The sequence below is a fragment of the Maylandia zebra genome, linkage group LG17, assembly GCF_041146795.1.
Source record: "Maylandia zebra isolate NMK-2024a linkage group LG17, Mzebra_GT3a, whole genome shotgun sequence".
Lineage (NCBI taxonomy): Eukaryota > Metazoa > Chordata > Actinopteri > Cichliformes > Cichlidae > Maylandia > Maylandia zebra.
The window spans coordinates 21,115,670-21,131,548 of record NC_135183.1 but is presented as its reverse complement, the minus strand read 5'-3'; the positions used below and the strand labels follow the sequence as shown (position 1 = coordinate 21,131,548).

Sequence of the window (15,879 nt, the reverse complement as noted above, 5' to 3'; positions counted from 1 at the left end):
CGTTTCTATCAGCTGCAGAAGTGATAACAGCCCTTCAGTCCCATCACAAACACACACTTCCTGTAACGATCCCACACACAGATAGAGCTGAGATGACACGACTTCTCTTTCTTTCTTTTAGTTTGTTGATCATTTTTTCTTTTTTCTTGATCATTTTCATGTTTTTATCTTTCTTTTTCCTTTTTCTTTCGTTCACATTTTTGATCTTTGTCTTTATTTCAGTTTTTCTTTCTCCATCGGTCTTTCTTTCTCCTTCTTCTTGATGTGTCTGTCTTTCTTTTGATCTTTTACTTTGATCTTTTGCTTCTCTCCTTTCTTCCTGATCTTTCTTTCACACTTTGTCTTTGTCTTTCACTTTCTTCATGTTTCCTTTACTTTTTTTCTTGAACTTTCTTTCTCTTTGTTCTTTTCTTCACATTTGATCTTTGTCTTTACTTCAGTTTTTCGTTCATTGTTTCTTTCTTTTAAGCATTCTTTCTTCTTTCATTCCTTTCTGATCGTTCCTTTTTTACTTTTTCTGACTTTCTTCACATTCTTGATCTTTCACGCTTTCCCTTTCTTGAGCGTTCTTCTTCTCTTCCTTTTTTTTTTTTTTTTTTGTTGCTTGCGTTGCCTGTCGCTCGTTTCCCCAGCACCGCCCTGCCTCTCATCTTCGATACGCCACATCATAAGCCCCGTCATGGTACATCACGTCCATTTCATAATGAAGTTTTAATGGAAACTGTTTATCATCATACTGCCATTGTCTGTCTCTCTCACTTTTTCCCAGCTTGCACACCCCATGCTCTCTGTCTCCCAGAAGCAGCACAGCAAAACCTTTACACACATTTTTGCTTCATTAATAAAACATTGCTTTGTCATGAGCGGTAAGATTTTGAGTTTTACAAGTACATTTTGTAATCCTACGTGGAATTGAAAGAATTCCTCTGATTCACATTTTATTTTTGTGATGTTTGGAAAATCTGTGAAAGTTTCATCGGCTGTCTGGAAACAGCGATTCCCTCTGTCCTTTCTGTCTCCTTCTCTATGATGTGCTGAATAGAGCTTGTTGTTGTCGTTGTGTTGTTGTGTTTGGGTGGAGAATGTTGTGAGTGGGAACGGCTCACTCCTGAAGTCAGATTTCTCTGTCCGAGTCTGTCTGTCTGTGAAACAAACGGCAGCATTGTGACAGCAGCAGCAGCAGCTCTGATCTCACTTCTCTTTGCTGCTCGCTCATATTTCCTCTCTTTCTGGAGCACTGGGTAGTGACAGTGATGGGATGAGGTAGTGTATGTTATCTCCTGGTGTTTTGGACTTGGCTGAACCGTGACCGATGCGGACTAAAGCTCGCTCGGACGATCCACAGGATGTCTTGAAAAGAGGTAAAAGAAGTCAATTGTGGAGTTCCACTCAGTTTCTCTGTGTTGTTGGCATGTACATAGATGGTATGTGAGGGACATTCTAGCTGGGTGCCTTATGATTAGTATTTTTGGTCTAAATGGATCATATAAATTAATATTAAACTGGTCTGTTGGCTCACAATGTCCTGCTGACGTGGTTTTAATTCAGAGCGTCTTGTGATTTTTACACCAGTGATTGATAATCATCTCCTTTCCAAATGCAAAATCCAGTGAAAGTTTAAATATTGGTCATAGATTCTGACAATATATCTGTATGTACGTTTTTCTTTTTTTTTTAAGACTTCCAAAGTTAATCAGAAACTTGACACTCTCACTGTACTGTATGTAGGCCACTACACTACGGAGGACCAAAGCTGCTAAAATTATATATAAATATATAAGTAAATAAATGGGTTGGTCAATACGCTAGCGTGCAATTAAATAGTTGCTGTTTTTGTTGTTGGCCTTTATTTAGCCATTAACCCAATGGCATACTGCGTTGTTTTTATTTTGATTTCATGATTTGTACTTAAATAGAAAAAGCACTTACTATATCTGTAATTTCTTTCACGTATATATATTTTATATGATGAAACTGGGCTAAAGTAAAATACTGACTGGATTTTATTGGATTGGATTTTAGGTTGAGTTTGACTTTTTGCTCAAGTTTTTATTAGGTGGGACCATCTGGACAAAATCTCCTGTAGAACTGTCAACTTTCTGACAATTTAAATGCAAAAACCTTTCATGATTTAAACTTTTTGCCATCCATACAGACTGTGTGTTTAGTGAACTCATGCTAATATTACAGTTCATTAGGATCTAACAGCTAAGACCAACTTTACACCATGCAACTTTTCAAATGATTTCAGTGTCACAGACAAATGTCAGATGTTTGCCCATCATCTTGATCATATGGTCTTGTAAAAAGTCAGTCAGAGGTTTCTTATATCAGTCTTTTTCACATTTGGATTTGATGTCAGTCCTGACGAATTACTAGCATAGCTAGCGTGGAGGAAGGTAGCAGCAAAGGGTCGACAGCTTTTGCCAAAAAGTTTCCGCTCCGTTTTTCAAGACCTGCTGTCCTTCGAAGTTTTCCACCAGAATGCGTGTAAATAATTTCCTGGACGGCTCGGTGGGCTCTGCAAAGTCTTAAAAACCGATTTATGACACAAGCGCCAGGTTCTGGCTTTTTCATTCTAATTCCTTTCGAAGTCTTCTAGTGCACAGGAGGCATGTGAAGTGTTACACAGACTGGTGACACTTTGCACACAAACAGCAAATGATGTCACCGCACTTAGTAGAAGATAAGCAAGTGCAGACATGTAACAGTAAACTGTCATGTGCCACTTCCAAATATAAAGCCCTGACAGCGGAATGATAACAATGTGTGCTGATAGTGGATTGTGAGGTACTGTGGACTGTCTGCTGATAAATTTGTGAGCCTTCTTACATGAAGGTGCTACAAATTAAATGACTTTGACAAAAAACTTTTTTCTCCTTTTTTTGGCTTTGTTGAAACAAGCAGAATTTTAACTTCTCCTTTATCTTAGCTGAGAATGTGCCACGGGTAATGTGGGAGTTAATTATTTGTCTGTAAGTCTGGTTGGAGTCTGTGATTATTGGTTGCTGGGTGTCATTCAGAGGTTTGTGTCACGTTCCTGCAGTTGCGTTGAGGTTGGAAATGAAGACTGGGTGAGGCAGATGATTGTTTTGGAGGCACAGTAATAACACATGCTTCTCTAAAGTTGCCTCATCTGTTTGTTGTGAAGTGGGAAACTTGTTTCGTGAGTGTGCTGAGTTGCGTTACTGATGCAGTACTTACCTAAAAGAGCCGCTTGTTTCAATCGAACGTTAAGTAGCATTAATATTGTGAAATTGTGGCTCCATAGTGTAGCCATTTACACATTTGTCTAACAAGTGAAAGCTTCAGGAGGAGACTGAAATCCCTTTGGGTGCAAAGATCTGCCAAATCAAAAATGCGGAGCTGCCCGATGTGGCGACCCCTTGTAAATAAGGGAGTGGCTGGAAGTACCGGCACAGCTTGCAAACATTCAATATTAGATGTGGCTTTCATGGGAAAACTAGTGATGCAACAACAGAACAATGTGTTGCAATAATAATCATGTTTTTTAACACTTACACAAGTGTTTGATCTGTAAAATGTTTATTGTAAGTGCTAAAAACCAAGTTACAGTCACAGCCAGTCACTCGTTATACAGTTTTTTCTCGGAATTCTGACTTTTTTTCAGAATTCTGGAGAAGAAGAAGAAGAAAAGAAACGTGCCCATTTTTAAAAAAAAAATTTTCGGTGGCCCTAATCCACTTCCGTACACAGAGTGCCTTGTAATAATAAAAAGGAAAAATTTTGTTAAATGACAGAATATTTCCTGTTCTTGCTCTAAACCAGGGCTGCCCAATCCCAGTCCTCAAGAGCTACTATCCTGCAGCTTTTAGATGCATCCCTACTCCAACACAGCTGAATCAAATGGTTTGATTACCTCTTCAGCATGCCATCGTGTTTGGCAAAGGCCTGATAACAAGCCATTCATTTGATTCAGGTGTGTGGGAACAAGGATGCATCTAAAAGCTGCAGGACGGTAGCTCTCGAGGACCGGGATTGGGCACCCCTGCTCTAAACCCACTGTAATTGCGGTGCCTTATGTAAAGCACAAGTCACTCAGATAAATTTGCAGCAATTAACTTTTAGGGAATTTAGATCTTATGCACAAGTAGAGCAGGGCGATATGGCCAAAAATATTTATCACGATATATATTTGAAAATTTGCGATAACGATATAACCGACGATATAATTGATGCGAGACAAAATACAACTCCACAACATTACTAGCGCAAAAAGACAACCTTCCATTTATTTTCACTTAAACAAGAAGCTGGTTTTTATGTACATTAAAGCTTTATAAAAATATAACAGTGCAAATGCAAATTCCTTGCTGAAAGTTTAACCAAAAGGCATTTCCAGTAGAAATGGGCTGACATATCCTGAGCATAACCATGTATAATATCCACTGAAGTTAAAAAGAGGTGCTTTGCAACATTAAACTGCAGTGTGCAGTACGTATTTTTCGGACCATAAGGTGCACAGGATTATAAGGCACATTAAGCGAAACAAAGCAGTCAGATAAATCAAACTTTATTAAACTCATTCTTCTTGCTTCCTCCACTTCTGTACCATTGATTCATTAATGTTGAATTCTCTGGCAGCTGCTCTATTCCCATGTTGTTGCAGTATATTAATGACTAACCTCGTATTGTGGATGGATTATCTCAGTTGTTCTCCTGACTGAAGTTTGGTCCGTTTACAGCATCCTGCCATGCGATTGCATTTGTCTCTAACCATGAAGAACCTTCACGTTAACTTTTATAAGTGGAAAAGTGTTAGTGTTCGTCCTCCAGCTTCACTGTTTATGTTATGCTAACATAGCTGTGTCGCTAGCGATCACGTAGCACATCATTATATACCAGCTAGCCCAACTTCAGTAACCCTACAAACGTCACTGCTGTTTAGTTTCCTGTCTTCATTTATGTTGGAAGTGATAGCAGAACTGTACGTTTGATTTTTTTCAGAAATCTCTCAGTCAGAACGTGCAATATCATGCTTAGGTAACTAGCGAAACTAGCGAGCTAACTTCCGCTAGCTTCCTGCTAACTTCTAACTCCGTTAAATGTAATAACTTTAGTTTTCATGGATGCCTGGAAGTTAAACTTCATAGTTACACCTGGTAAAGCAGCAATGCTGATCGTTTTATTAAAGATGAAAGAATTTAGACAGTTTTTAACTCTAAGTGATGCTGCAGTGTTGTTTGACCTGAAGTATACGGAGTTTAGGACCCAGATTACTCCCAGATTTAAGAGCATCTTAGTCCGACAAATACGACAATAACAACGGCCGCTTGCATGTTCTGCAAAAAAATGTGCTTTGTCGTGTATCTGACGGACAAACACCAAACCAGTTCCACATCACGGAAGTTGCACCATTTTTACAAACCAATTCTGGTTCATCTGTTTCACTCAACAATCGGCCATGTGCGTATGAAAACAAAGGCACTGCGCATGCGCGTTTTACTCCCATTCTATCGCGATATTTCATTTTCCTATCGTTGCCTAACATTATACCGGTATTACCGTGAACGGTATAATATGGCCCAGCCCTATGCACAAGTTATAAATGCAAAAGTTCATCTTTCAGTAAAGAAAAATGTGCAAAAGTGTGTTTTAAAAGTGTACAGACGTGCAGCTTTTCAACCTAAAAATCGACGCGCAGAGGCTGCCTCATCTTTTTAAATGTCAGGCTGCCGCAAACTTTCAAAAGGCCGAACGGTTACAGAAGTGAAAACCCTCCGGAGTTGAAATCTCTGCAGTAAAACGTCCAGCTCACCTTTACTGGAATATACTCAGTACAAGACTTTACTCCTGTTTTGAATTGATATTTATATCACAGATGAGGGGATCATTGGTTTGCATTGTTTTTAACACATTTTGCATGTTTAGCAAGCACACAGTGAACATGCAGGTCTGAATACAGGTCACACGTGGCCGTCAGCTTCAAAACGAAGTGTGAGCACCGAAACAAAAGGTGGGAAATTAGTTCTTCTCCAATCAAGCCTGTCCTCTTTTATCATAGTTCTTATAATTATTCCTTTTTCTGAACAGATAGCATCTATGAGAGGGTAAGAGATGCACTGACAATGGGTGGAAGAGCAGCAAAGAGCTTTAACAGGCGAGGACTCCTTAAGATAAAAACAAAGAGGGCTCATTACAGCAGCCAAAAGAGGGCTGAGAGAACAAGAAAGACCGTGGTTATGCTTGTCATGTTTTACATTGTCAGGGCTGGTCTTTAACAGCAAGTGATAAAGAGGAAGAAAAACAAAAATACTCTCCACAACACTTCCTGTCACATGGTTAGAGCGGCTCCTAGAGGAATTATCAGCTGGAGGCTTCATCCTTGCATCTGCTCTTAAATTTCTCTTAAATATAGATGTAGTCAGTTAAAGCCGGGGCTCGTTGCTTACGTCTGTTTACGTTATTTCAAGTAAATGTTCCTGCTCCATATGTGCATCTTAAAATCTTCTAAAAGAGCTGTGCATGATTAAGAGTTCAAAATATGAATTTTTATCTTGTGCCAAACCTTGGTGCAGACCCTTAGTGGATCCACAGACTGAAAGAAACCTCTTGGGCTACGGTTGGGCCATTTGTGTGCCTTACATGGTCATATTAGGCATGTTCATTTCCAGTGACATCACACAGAGCTCAAAGCAGGAAAAAGTGTCTGAAACTGAGTTTTCACATCAGTTTGAACCTGACCTCGATATTTAAAACCTTGGCCATGTTCAATATAGTAGAACACGGCAAAGTGTTCTATATGACAGGAAATGACCTCCGGCACGGTCGCCCCTCCCTGACCTTGGTTCTGCTGGAGGTTTCTTCCAGTTTAAAGCGAGTTTTTCCTTCCCACTGTCATCAGTTGCTCAATTGTATTATTGTAGGGTGTTTACCTTACGATATAAAGCACCTTGAGGTGATTACTGTTATGTTTTGGTGCTATATAAATGAATTAAAATAAGGAAAAGCAGAAAAGGTCTTCTTTAAAGAATATTAACGTCTTAGGTTGTAGTCCAAGAAACAGCCATTTACTCTGATTCTCTGTTGCTCCTGAACATTTGTCATTTGTCAAGCATTTCAAATTTCTCGGCATGATTCTTTGGCAGCAGGGGACCCCTTCCTAATGAAAGTCTGTCAGAAGGGTTAGCAGCACCTGAAGCCAGCATTAAATCTGTTTCTCTGTTAAAGCTTTTATATTCCCCCAAACCACCGTGAAGTCGTTCTTTCACATACCTGATGTGCTCAATATGCTGATGCAAGAGGCTTTAGGGCTGCAAGATTACATTATAGCAGAAAATGCCGTGTGAGCTTCCTGCCTGAGAACTGCACTCACCTGTTCAGTGGTAAACCCCACAGGGGGGAAGTGGTACCTAACTTCCTGTCCAGTTGTCATGTGTGAACACTTCTGAGTGCTGACACCAGTTCACTCCTGAATGTATCGTGCAGAGCAGGAGTGAAGGGCAGAGGTGGGGACGGGGTAGCGCCCGGCTGGGAGGTGACGGGCGAGGACATTTTAGTCACAGCGGGGCAGGGACGGTTAGACGGAGCCTCGTCGGCCTCGCCGCTGGGGTCTGACTGGCAAATTAGACAGCGGGAGGTTGAAGGTCAGCTCCGTGGGGGGGCTGTAGTCTGGAAAGAAGGATAAAGGGCAGTGACAGGAGCGAGGAAAATCCCACCCCCAAATGTATAATTGCTGTTTTGATGCTCTCTCAATGTTTGTTCCTGTTTATCTTATTTCTACTTCACAAGCTACTCTGTTTTCTTTTTTCTGGTGCTTTATTTTGCCAAACCAGTTTGGATAAACTACAAGGATAAACACAAGATGAACGTCTACACATCACAGATAATTGAAGTTACTTGAGTTTGAGGCTTCTGTCCATTTAAAGCAGCTGAAGTGACTTTAGTCAGTGTTTTCATGTGTGTGCATGAAGCAGTTGATTTAAATAATCAAAGCCCATCAAGCTCAGAGGGGATTTATCTTCTCTTTTAGCTTATTTTGCAGCACTTTTTTGTACTGCTCACTCTCTCCAGTCTGATCAGACTCAGGGATCGTGCTCAAGGGATTTTAAATAAGGACTGCAGAATTTCCCCACTGCACTGTGGCTTCAGAAACAAATCAATCAATCAGTCAATCACCTCTTTTTATAACACATAGTGTTATCATTTAGATACTTAATTACTGTTAAATAACCATATTAACCTGATGTAAAGTAGATGAGCCAGAGCTCTTGCGCTGGAATTTCTGCATATTTAGCGTTATTCCTCGGTTTTCTTTTCTTTTATTGGACATGGATATTTCTATTTCAAAGGTTTGGTTTGGCACATGCAGGTTTGTGTCATAATTTGGCAAAATTAGTAGAAGTTTGACTTCCCCACAATTAAATTTGCAATAAAGTTCCTAATTTGAGTCACAATTTCTCCAGCTGATGACCATGGTGTGCGGCATGTCAAAGTCATCTTTGGAGGCTCATTATCAAACATATTTCAAGAGTCCTAACATGAAATGCCACATAAACCCTCTGGAGCAAGTCAAGAGCTCCTCGGTTGCAAATAAAAACATAGACCCGATCTCCGTCACAGACGCTGGAGTGATCCTTAAAGCATGAAAAGGCCTCTAATTGCATTTATCTAAAGTCAGACCGCTGTGGAATACTAATATGGCTGTGAGGGTCTCAAAGTTGGGGCTTAGCTTTAGTGCAAAGAAAAGACTGAATCCCATTTCCTTCCCAATTCCTCCCCCGCTCACTATGGGAACCGCAGGGCCTCTCGGGCAGGATTTCCCAGCAGAAAAAGACTTTACTGTATTTGTTTATTTGCCCCAGACAGTTTGCCTTGCTGTGTGCGAACGTCTCTTCCCCCATCCCCTCGCTCGTGGCGTCTTCTCCTGCAGAGTGCTCTTGGCAGCCCACAGCCACATGCCTTTCATTGACACACACCATCCTGTCATAAAAATGCCAGCCGGCTCAATAAGGAGAATGTTTGTTCGCAGCGTTTTGGAATTCCCGTCTTGCCTTTCCTCCAGTTGAACCCCAGAGACCTTGAGAGGAAGTTGGAGAATGACTGGAGTCAAATAAAGAGCTGCAAAGGGCTGAAAAGCTGGCAGAATAAGGATCATCATCACTGACTGCTGGGGGTTCAGTGGAAAAGGGTTAAAGAGGGCAAAAGCCAGCAGTTTGAGATTTGAGGTTTTAATAGCCGACTGTATTATTTTCATACTTCTTATTGTTTTTCGTCATTAAAAGATCAGGCGTTGGAGGGGCAGACAGCATTTACTGTCAGCTGCAAGTTCTTGTAGCTTTGGAAATGCCTCAACTTTCCCTCTTCTGGTCAAATTCCAAATGTTTCCGATCCATATATTTGTGAGTCTCAGAACACGTTGTGTTTTGAGCAGGAGAAGCGTTTCGTCACTCAACCAAGTGACTTCTTCAGTCTCAGCTGACTGCAGGTTTCCCCGACCTTATAAACAGTGCATCTGCATAATGACTGAAGCTAGCACCTACTGCCTAACAGTTAATTTTGTGGGATTTCCTTATCTGGGTGATTGAGCATGCATCAAGGCAAGTCTCTAGATTAAGCTTTACTCGCAACTCATCAGATATGAATGCTTCTAAGCAAATGGAAATCCTATAAAGGAAGAGCTGTACAGGCCTGATTGCATGTTAAGAGACTTGATCTGAAATGTAGTGTGCAGCCTAACCCCAACCCCGCTGGGGTTCATCAGTGACCTGGCAGATGTTATAAGGTGGAGGATCTTTTTGTGTCTCACTAAAAGGCACAGAGTAACTTTTAAGCCTCAATTTTCAGCATGCATTGTTATTTTCTGTGCAGATTTTCTTTTCCCAGACCTACCTGAGCATCTTTGGTGCACAAACTGACACTAAAACACAAACAGAAACCAGTGATTTATGTCACTGCCACCACTTCTGCTTCCTAATGCTGTCTTCATCGCCCTTTTATGGCGCTGATTACCTCTCTGAAACCGTGCTCTGTACCGAAGCTGAGAGATGCCTGATGTTGACAGAATCTCAGTATTTGGCGCCGTGGAGTTAGCAGTGAACACACTGAAGGCTTTTCAGGTCTTGGGGTGATTTTACGGTTTACCATCCAAAGGTTTATTGAACTCTTTTCTCCATAAAGACGACATCTGATGACCTCCTCTGCACCCTTGGCACTTCAGTATAGGTATAAAAACGTAGTTTGACGACCATTCGAGTAGATTCTGGGTTTTTTCCAGAGTTCAGGTGAGTTCAGAAAAGAGCTTTAAAAACCTTCTAAAATGATTTCATTGCTTGTTATTTTTCACCCATCTGACATCCATCTTTGGATCTCTAAGGTTATCTTGATCTTGAGAGCTGGGAGAGCGCAGCGTAGATGTTCAACAGGCTTCAGGATGTACCTTGTAAGCATTTTGTCCTCCTAGGTGGTCATTTTATGCTAAATTCAGAAGGCTCCATGCCTGCTACTTCCCCTTCCCACTTCCAGGTATTGCTCACTACAAGGCTTCATTACTACATGCTGCACACCAGATTCAACATAAACACAATGTGACTCCAATTTAGAGCTTTGTTGGCACACATCCAGTGTTTGGTTGTCTCTCGCAGCAAAATCAGGAAGTATGTGTGTAAACTGCTGTTGGAAATGCAGATTTACAATCACAGAGTAGTGAGGTGTGTGTGTTTGTGTGTTATCGGTGTGTGTGAGAGGATAAACACATTTAACACTCACACAATGTGACGCGTAGGCTGGGAAAACACTGGAAACCTTTCTGTGGCGCGGTGACGTCCTCGCCACGGCAGCTGTCGGTTTAAAGCAGCCACACAGTAAAAAATGGAGTGTCAATATTTCAGAGTAAACCTATTTTAACCTAGATAGAGTATTTACAACTCTATGAGGAGTAAACCAGCTCTAACATCAGAGTTAAAAGTCAGTGTAAAGTTTGTTAGTCACGCAGTGAAGACTTCACTCCACACAGTGTTGATTATTACCAGTCCGCAGGCGTGTGTGGCCTCAGAGCTCTAATGCGCAGGGAATTTTCTCCGAAGAGCTGCCACAGTCAGGTAAGTGAAGTTAACATTCCCATACTGGTAACATTGTTTAAAAGGTATTTTTAAACTAAGTAGCTCTTTATAGTTTCACTGATGTCGAGTGAGGACATGTTAGCAGCATTTACCCATAGGTTTAATGGCATTCCAGTAGCTACATGCTAGCAGTTGCTAAAAGTTAAGATGTTCGTTATCTTCTCACTGCGTTAATATGAACCTAAAACATTTTAACTATGTATTTCTTCTAAATGCTGTCTAAATAATATCATTGTCACATGTCAAATCGCACAGTTTGAACAACTAAATTACCGTTTATCAGTAAGCTAATAATCGCTAATTAGCTTACATGAGCGAACATACTTTCAGAAAAAGTGGGTAACATTACCATAAAGTTAACTTTACTGGTTTATATTATTTTAAGCAAATGCCAAAGGCATACACTACTTTAGAGTTTTGCTCATTATTTAGTAAGAAATATGTATTTTGTGTAAATTAACTGATAGCAATGTTAATGACATGTTAAGTAATATTAAGTAATGTTCCTATTTTATAGAAAGGTTTAAGAGTATGGACAAACCAAATCTCTGAGAGATGCAACCAGAAGACGGATGAGAAACATACTTGAGGCTGAGATGACAGAATGACATGGGTAAGAATCAAAAATGTAAGATATAAAGAAACATTTTAAACATTGTATTATTTTTAATTGTGATGTTTAATGCCAATTATTGAATTTATACATTAGGACATCTCCCCCTAAAAGCGTAAGAGTGATGTATGCGCAGGACATTGTTGCTCTGTCTCCATATCTGGAAGACCCATATTAACAACATGGATATGTAAGTAAAGGGAACTTTTCAACATTAAATACATAATTGCCCTCAGAAATGTTGATAACATAGTCCTTCTTCGTTTATTTAATTACATAGAAACATTACTACGATCCAGAGAACAGTTCAGGATACATTGCATGGCGGTTGAAGACCATTCAAAGAAAAGCTGTGGAGGAAAGAAGCGTCTCAGTTTGCAAATCTCCCAAAAGTAAGTTCACTTATCATTTAAATGATACTGATGTAATTTGTAGGCAGGATTCAATCAAACACCTCATTAGTATTTTTGCATTACAGATAGAACAAGATTTCCGACTCCTGTTTTGTGAGGTCACTGGGAGCAAATTCTTGGAGAGGTGGCTCACCAATCTCAAAGCAAAGGTTGTAAAGGAAAGTCATGGACTTGTCCCCACCTCAGAGCTCTTGGAGTTAATGTGCAATGCTGAGTCAGGTACTGAAGTTGAGAATGGTATGATTGTGACTGTTTTTATTTGCCATTGTTGGTTATATAGGTAATTCTGTCAATTCAATGTATTTTTGGAATAATTCTTTGTTTATTCGTCTGTAGGCTGGGACAGTGACTTGTCTACTATCTTGCTGCTGCTACATCTGCTACCACCATCTGCACAAGGGCGAAAGAGACCAGGAAAGATGTCTGCATCTCAAGCTGTCAATAACCTCATCAAATTCCCAAAGGTATGTTGTTTAAAATATACTTTCCATCACCTCTATTTTCATGGACAGTGAGTTGAGCTAATCTACTGTCAGAGGATAGTCACTTAATACTGTTGTTTAATGTGTTGTTGTAGGCTGGAACCAGTGTACAGCAGCATCTAGACAACATCACCCGAAGCAGTCAGCCCTACCTTCGTACTCAGGGATCCACAAGAAGCAGCATTCACACCTTCATTGTGATTGAGAAGCATGCACTTCCATGTAATGCGACAGGTTCTGTAGGAGCCCTTGATGAACTCTTTAGGGCCCATTATGTTTTTGGTACATCATACAGTTCATCCCTGACCAACTTTGTTACTTTTCTGCAACTACGACATTGGGGAAATGTCATATTGCTTTCTCTAGTGAGCATCATAGAACTGTGAATTGTAAAGGTTTGTTACGTTAATTAAATGACACTGAATTGAGAAACATAATAAATGCTGTTACTTTAACCTGTATATTTGTTGTTATTTCCATAATGTAGGATAGATCACAGTTATTTAGTAATATAGCATCATAAGATGAATATGAAAAAAATCACACTACAGAGAAATAAAAATGATATATTATTACACATCAGAGTGTTATTATTAAACTAAATTTGGAGTAAAATAGCTCTATAAAGTGTAATCAAATTACTCTGAACAGTGTGAATAACCCTCAGTGTTAAATATTTTTACACATTTTGTTGTTAATTTTGACACTAAATTGAGTACAATTAACACTGAAAAGTTAACACTGGCCATAGAGTAAATTTAACTCTAATTTTGAGTGGGACCAAATGTTATCTGAAGCAGAGTTAAAATCAACTCTGTAAGTGTAAAATTGACACTTGGTTTTTTACTGTGCACACACACACAGACACACACACCGCCTGAGGTCAGACTGACACGCTGGACATGCCGCACTGAAGCGTTTCCTTCTGACTGGTTTGAAGAGTGTGTGTTGAAAAGGGTGTGTGCGTTCTCCACGTCAGCTCTTGGCACACTCCGAGGGAGCCGGAATAACACACAGCACGTCTGTGATGACAGGATAATCGGATGTGTGTGCGCCCCAGGGCTGAGTTTAGCTAGCAGCAGCGACAGTTACAACACCTAAGAAAACTTACAGGAGGCCCATTACTGCCGTGGTTTTCAAGGAACTCTTGCATAAAATGTAGTGTAGCAAAAATCACATATTCTGATTGTCGAGGGTTAGGATAAGTTTATCTCGAGTGTCCTCCCAAAACGGTCCTTCAACCAAATCGGTTTGAAGTAGAGGCCCTCTACTTCAAACTGTTCCCTGCATCATGTGTTACATTACTAAAGTAAAGAGACAGGGAAAAGGAAATAAAAGAGATCACAGGGATCAAAAAACCACCCTCATCAACCTCCATCACCCCCAGAGGGGAAGCAGGGAGAGGGGAGTTAAAGAGCTGCTAGATACTGTTAGGTTGGGTTAGTAAAAATGGCTGGGTCAGGGGATCTGGTTGTGGTCATCCCAAGAGGGTTACATAAAGCAAAATAGCTCATTTGAACAGAATATAATAAAACAGCATTGCTTCATGAGGTAAAAATGACTCAAAATAAGCAAAAATCTAAATGAAGTACTATAAAAACTGAGTTTAGTACCATCAAGTGGCTCTATGAAGAAAAACAGGACATCTAATATACATACTAAACAACACAATTTAAACAAAAGTGGTTCAGAAACATCTTTTGAAAACCAGGATTGCAAATGTATTTAAATGAAGTGCAAAATATAACCTGATCTCTTTTAATGTGGCTTTTTTGTCTTTTGCTGAATTTATCCTAAAATAATAGCAGTGTATATATTAATATCCAGCAAACCTTTATTCTAAGTTGCTGTTGCTGAACTTGCTTATGCTCAACGCCCAATCATCTTCTCTCCTCTCTCCTCCCCTCGCCTCTTTTGTTGTCTCTCCAGCGTCTGATACCGAGCAGGATGCAGCGGTGAAACTTGACCAGGAGCGGGCTGAGATAGTCGCCAAATATGACAAGGTACGGCGAACGCTTCCTTCCGTCAGTGTGAAAGCACACAGAAGCTTTGGTGAAGCGGAAAACCCACAGCAATTACTTTTTTTTTTCTCCCTCCTGTGGTCATCCGAAGCCAAATTCCAGCCACTCAGTCATGCTGAGACTCCACCAAACTTCATAACGCTGTGGTGAAATCCCTCCATAAATCACTGCCTTATTGCCCGTGAAACACAATAATAACAGCGTGCCGTGTGCACAATGTGCCGCCGTGTGATTTAATCATTTTCATAAATTTCGAAAGGCTGTGATTACTGCGCAAGAGCCACATTTCAGATGCAGCATTCTCAGTGAAAATTAACATGCAAATTATACATCTAAAAGCCACCGTTGTCTTTCCAGTGTGTGTGTGTTCAGTGGGCCGTGCGTTATCTGTGTTAGAGGGGCAGAGAACAACAAAAATCCCTCCTGCAGGCATGAAGGTTTGATAGAAAAGGGAGGAAGCGGATTCGAGTGGTTACTCATTAGACTAAATGAGTGGGTTAATGTGATGTCATGGGCATGGAATGATTTTATTGACTGGGATCCAGAGGTGGCAGTTCCTTCATCCCAAAGCACTTGAATCAGGGGCGTCAAACACGAGATCCACCAATGAATCCCGTGTGGTCCACTGGGTAGCTTTGCAAAGTGGGAAAATTGAATTAAATTTAGTAAATAAATTTAATTTGTTAAATAAAGTGCACAGAAACCCACCGCAGGGATGCCAGCATCACTACACAGGAGTGAAAATGTCTGCAGATGTGCACTTTTTCCAGATCTGAAGTAGTTTGGATCATAAAGTTGCTGGTATCTTGATCTGTTGTGATCCATAAATTGTAATGTGCAGTGACTGAAGGGTGAATATGGCAAATTAGGCACTGCTGGAAAAAGTACTTACTTTGATTTCTTGTCCAGCCCACTACAGATCAAACCAGGCTGAATGGGGCTCTTGAAACTGAAGAGTTTGACAGCATACGGTGCTGTGCAAAACCCTCAGTTTCTTTATATGTTGCACCCAAGTAGTAAGACTTTTTAGTAGTTAGTTTTCAAAGCGGTCTTGAGCAAAGTTTTTCTTTGGACATTGGCTGCTTTTTCACTCATTTTCACTCCAGTTATTTTTTGTTTAATCAACTAAACACTGACCTATGAATCATTCAAGCATTAAAAAGGCATCTAACCAAAGGGATGAACCAGTGTTCTGTCTGTTCATGACAAACTTTGCAAAGAACCCATTTTAAATTGTGTCTTTAGGCACTTTGCTACTAGCAGCCTGTC

General features: G+C 40.3%; 1 protein-coding gene and 1 long non-coding RNA gene across 6 annotated transcripts in view; both read left to right on the top strand.

The window, feature by feature from the left end:
* Positions 1–15,879, top strand: part of usp6nl (USP6 N-terminal like) — a 104,767-nt gene that overhangs the window by 51,016 nt on the left and 37,872 nt on the right. For 3 of the 5 annotated variants that reach the window (XM_014410995.3, XM_076875442.1, XM_014410993.4), the window contains one exon: positions 14,519–14,592. The exons of 1 other annotated variant lie outside the window; for it this stretch is intronic. In XM_014410995.3, the coding sequence (XP_014266481.3) occupies positions 14,519–14,592 (74 nt within the window). Of the gene's footprint in view, positions 1–1,144; positions 1,362–14,518; positions 14,593–15,879 lie in introns of those variants that run through there. One more of the 5 variants, XM_014410994.4, reaches the window with a different exon arrangement.
* On the top strand, positions 3,851–13,124 carry LOC101475951 (uncharacterized). The gene is made up of 7 exons (XR_003024995.2): positions 3,851–11,060; positions 11,599–11,694; positions 11,791–11,884; positions 11,975–12,086; positions 12,173–12,326; positions 12,444–12,571; positions 12,685–13,124. It is a non-coding gene; the product is annotated as an uncharacterized LOC101475951 (long non-coding RNA).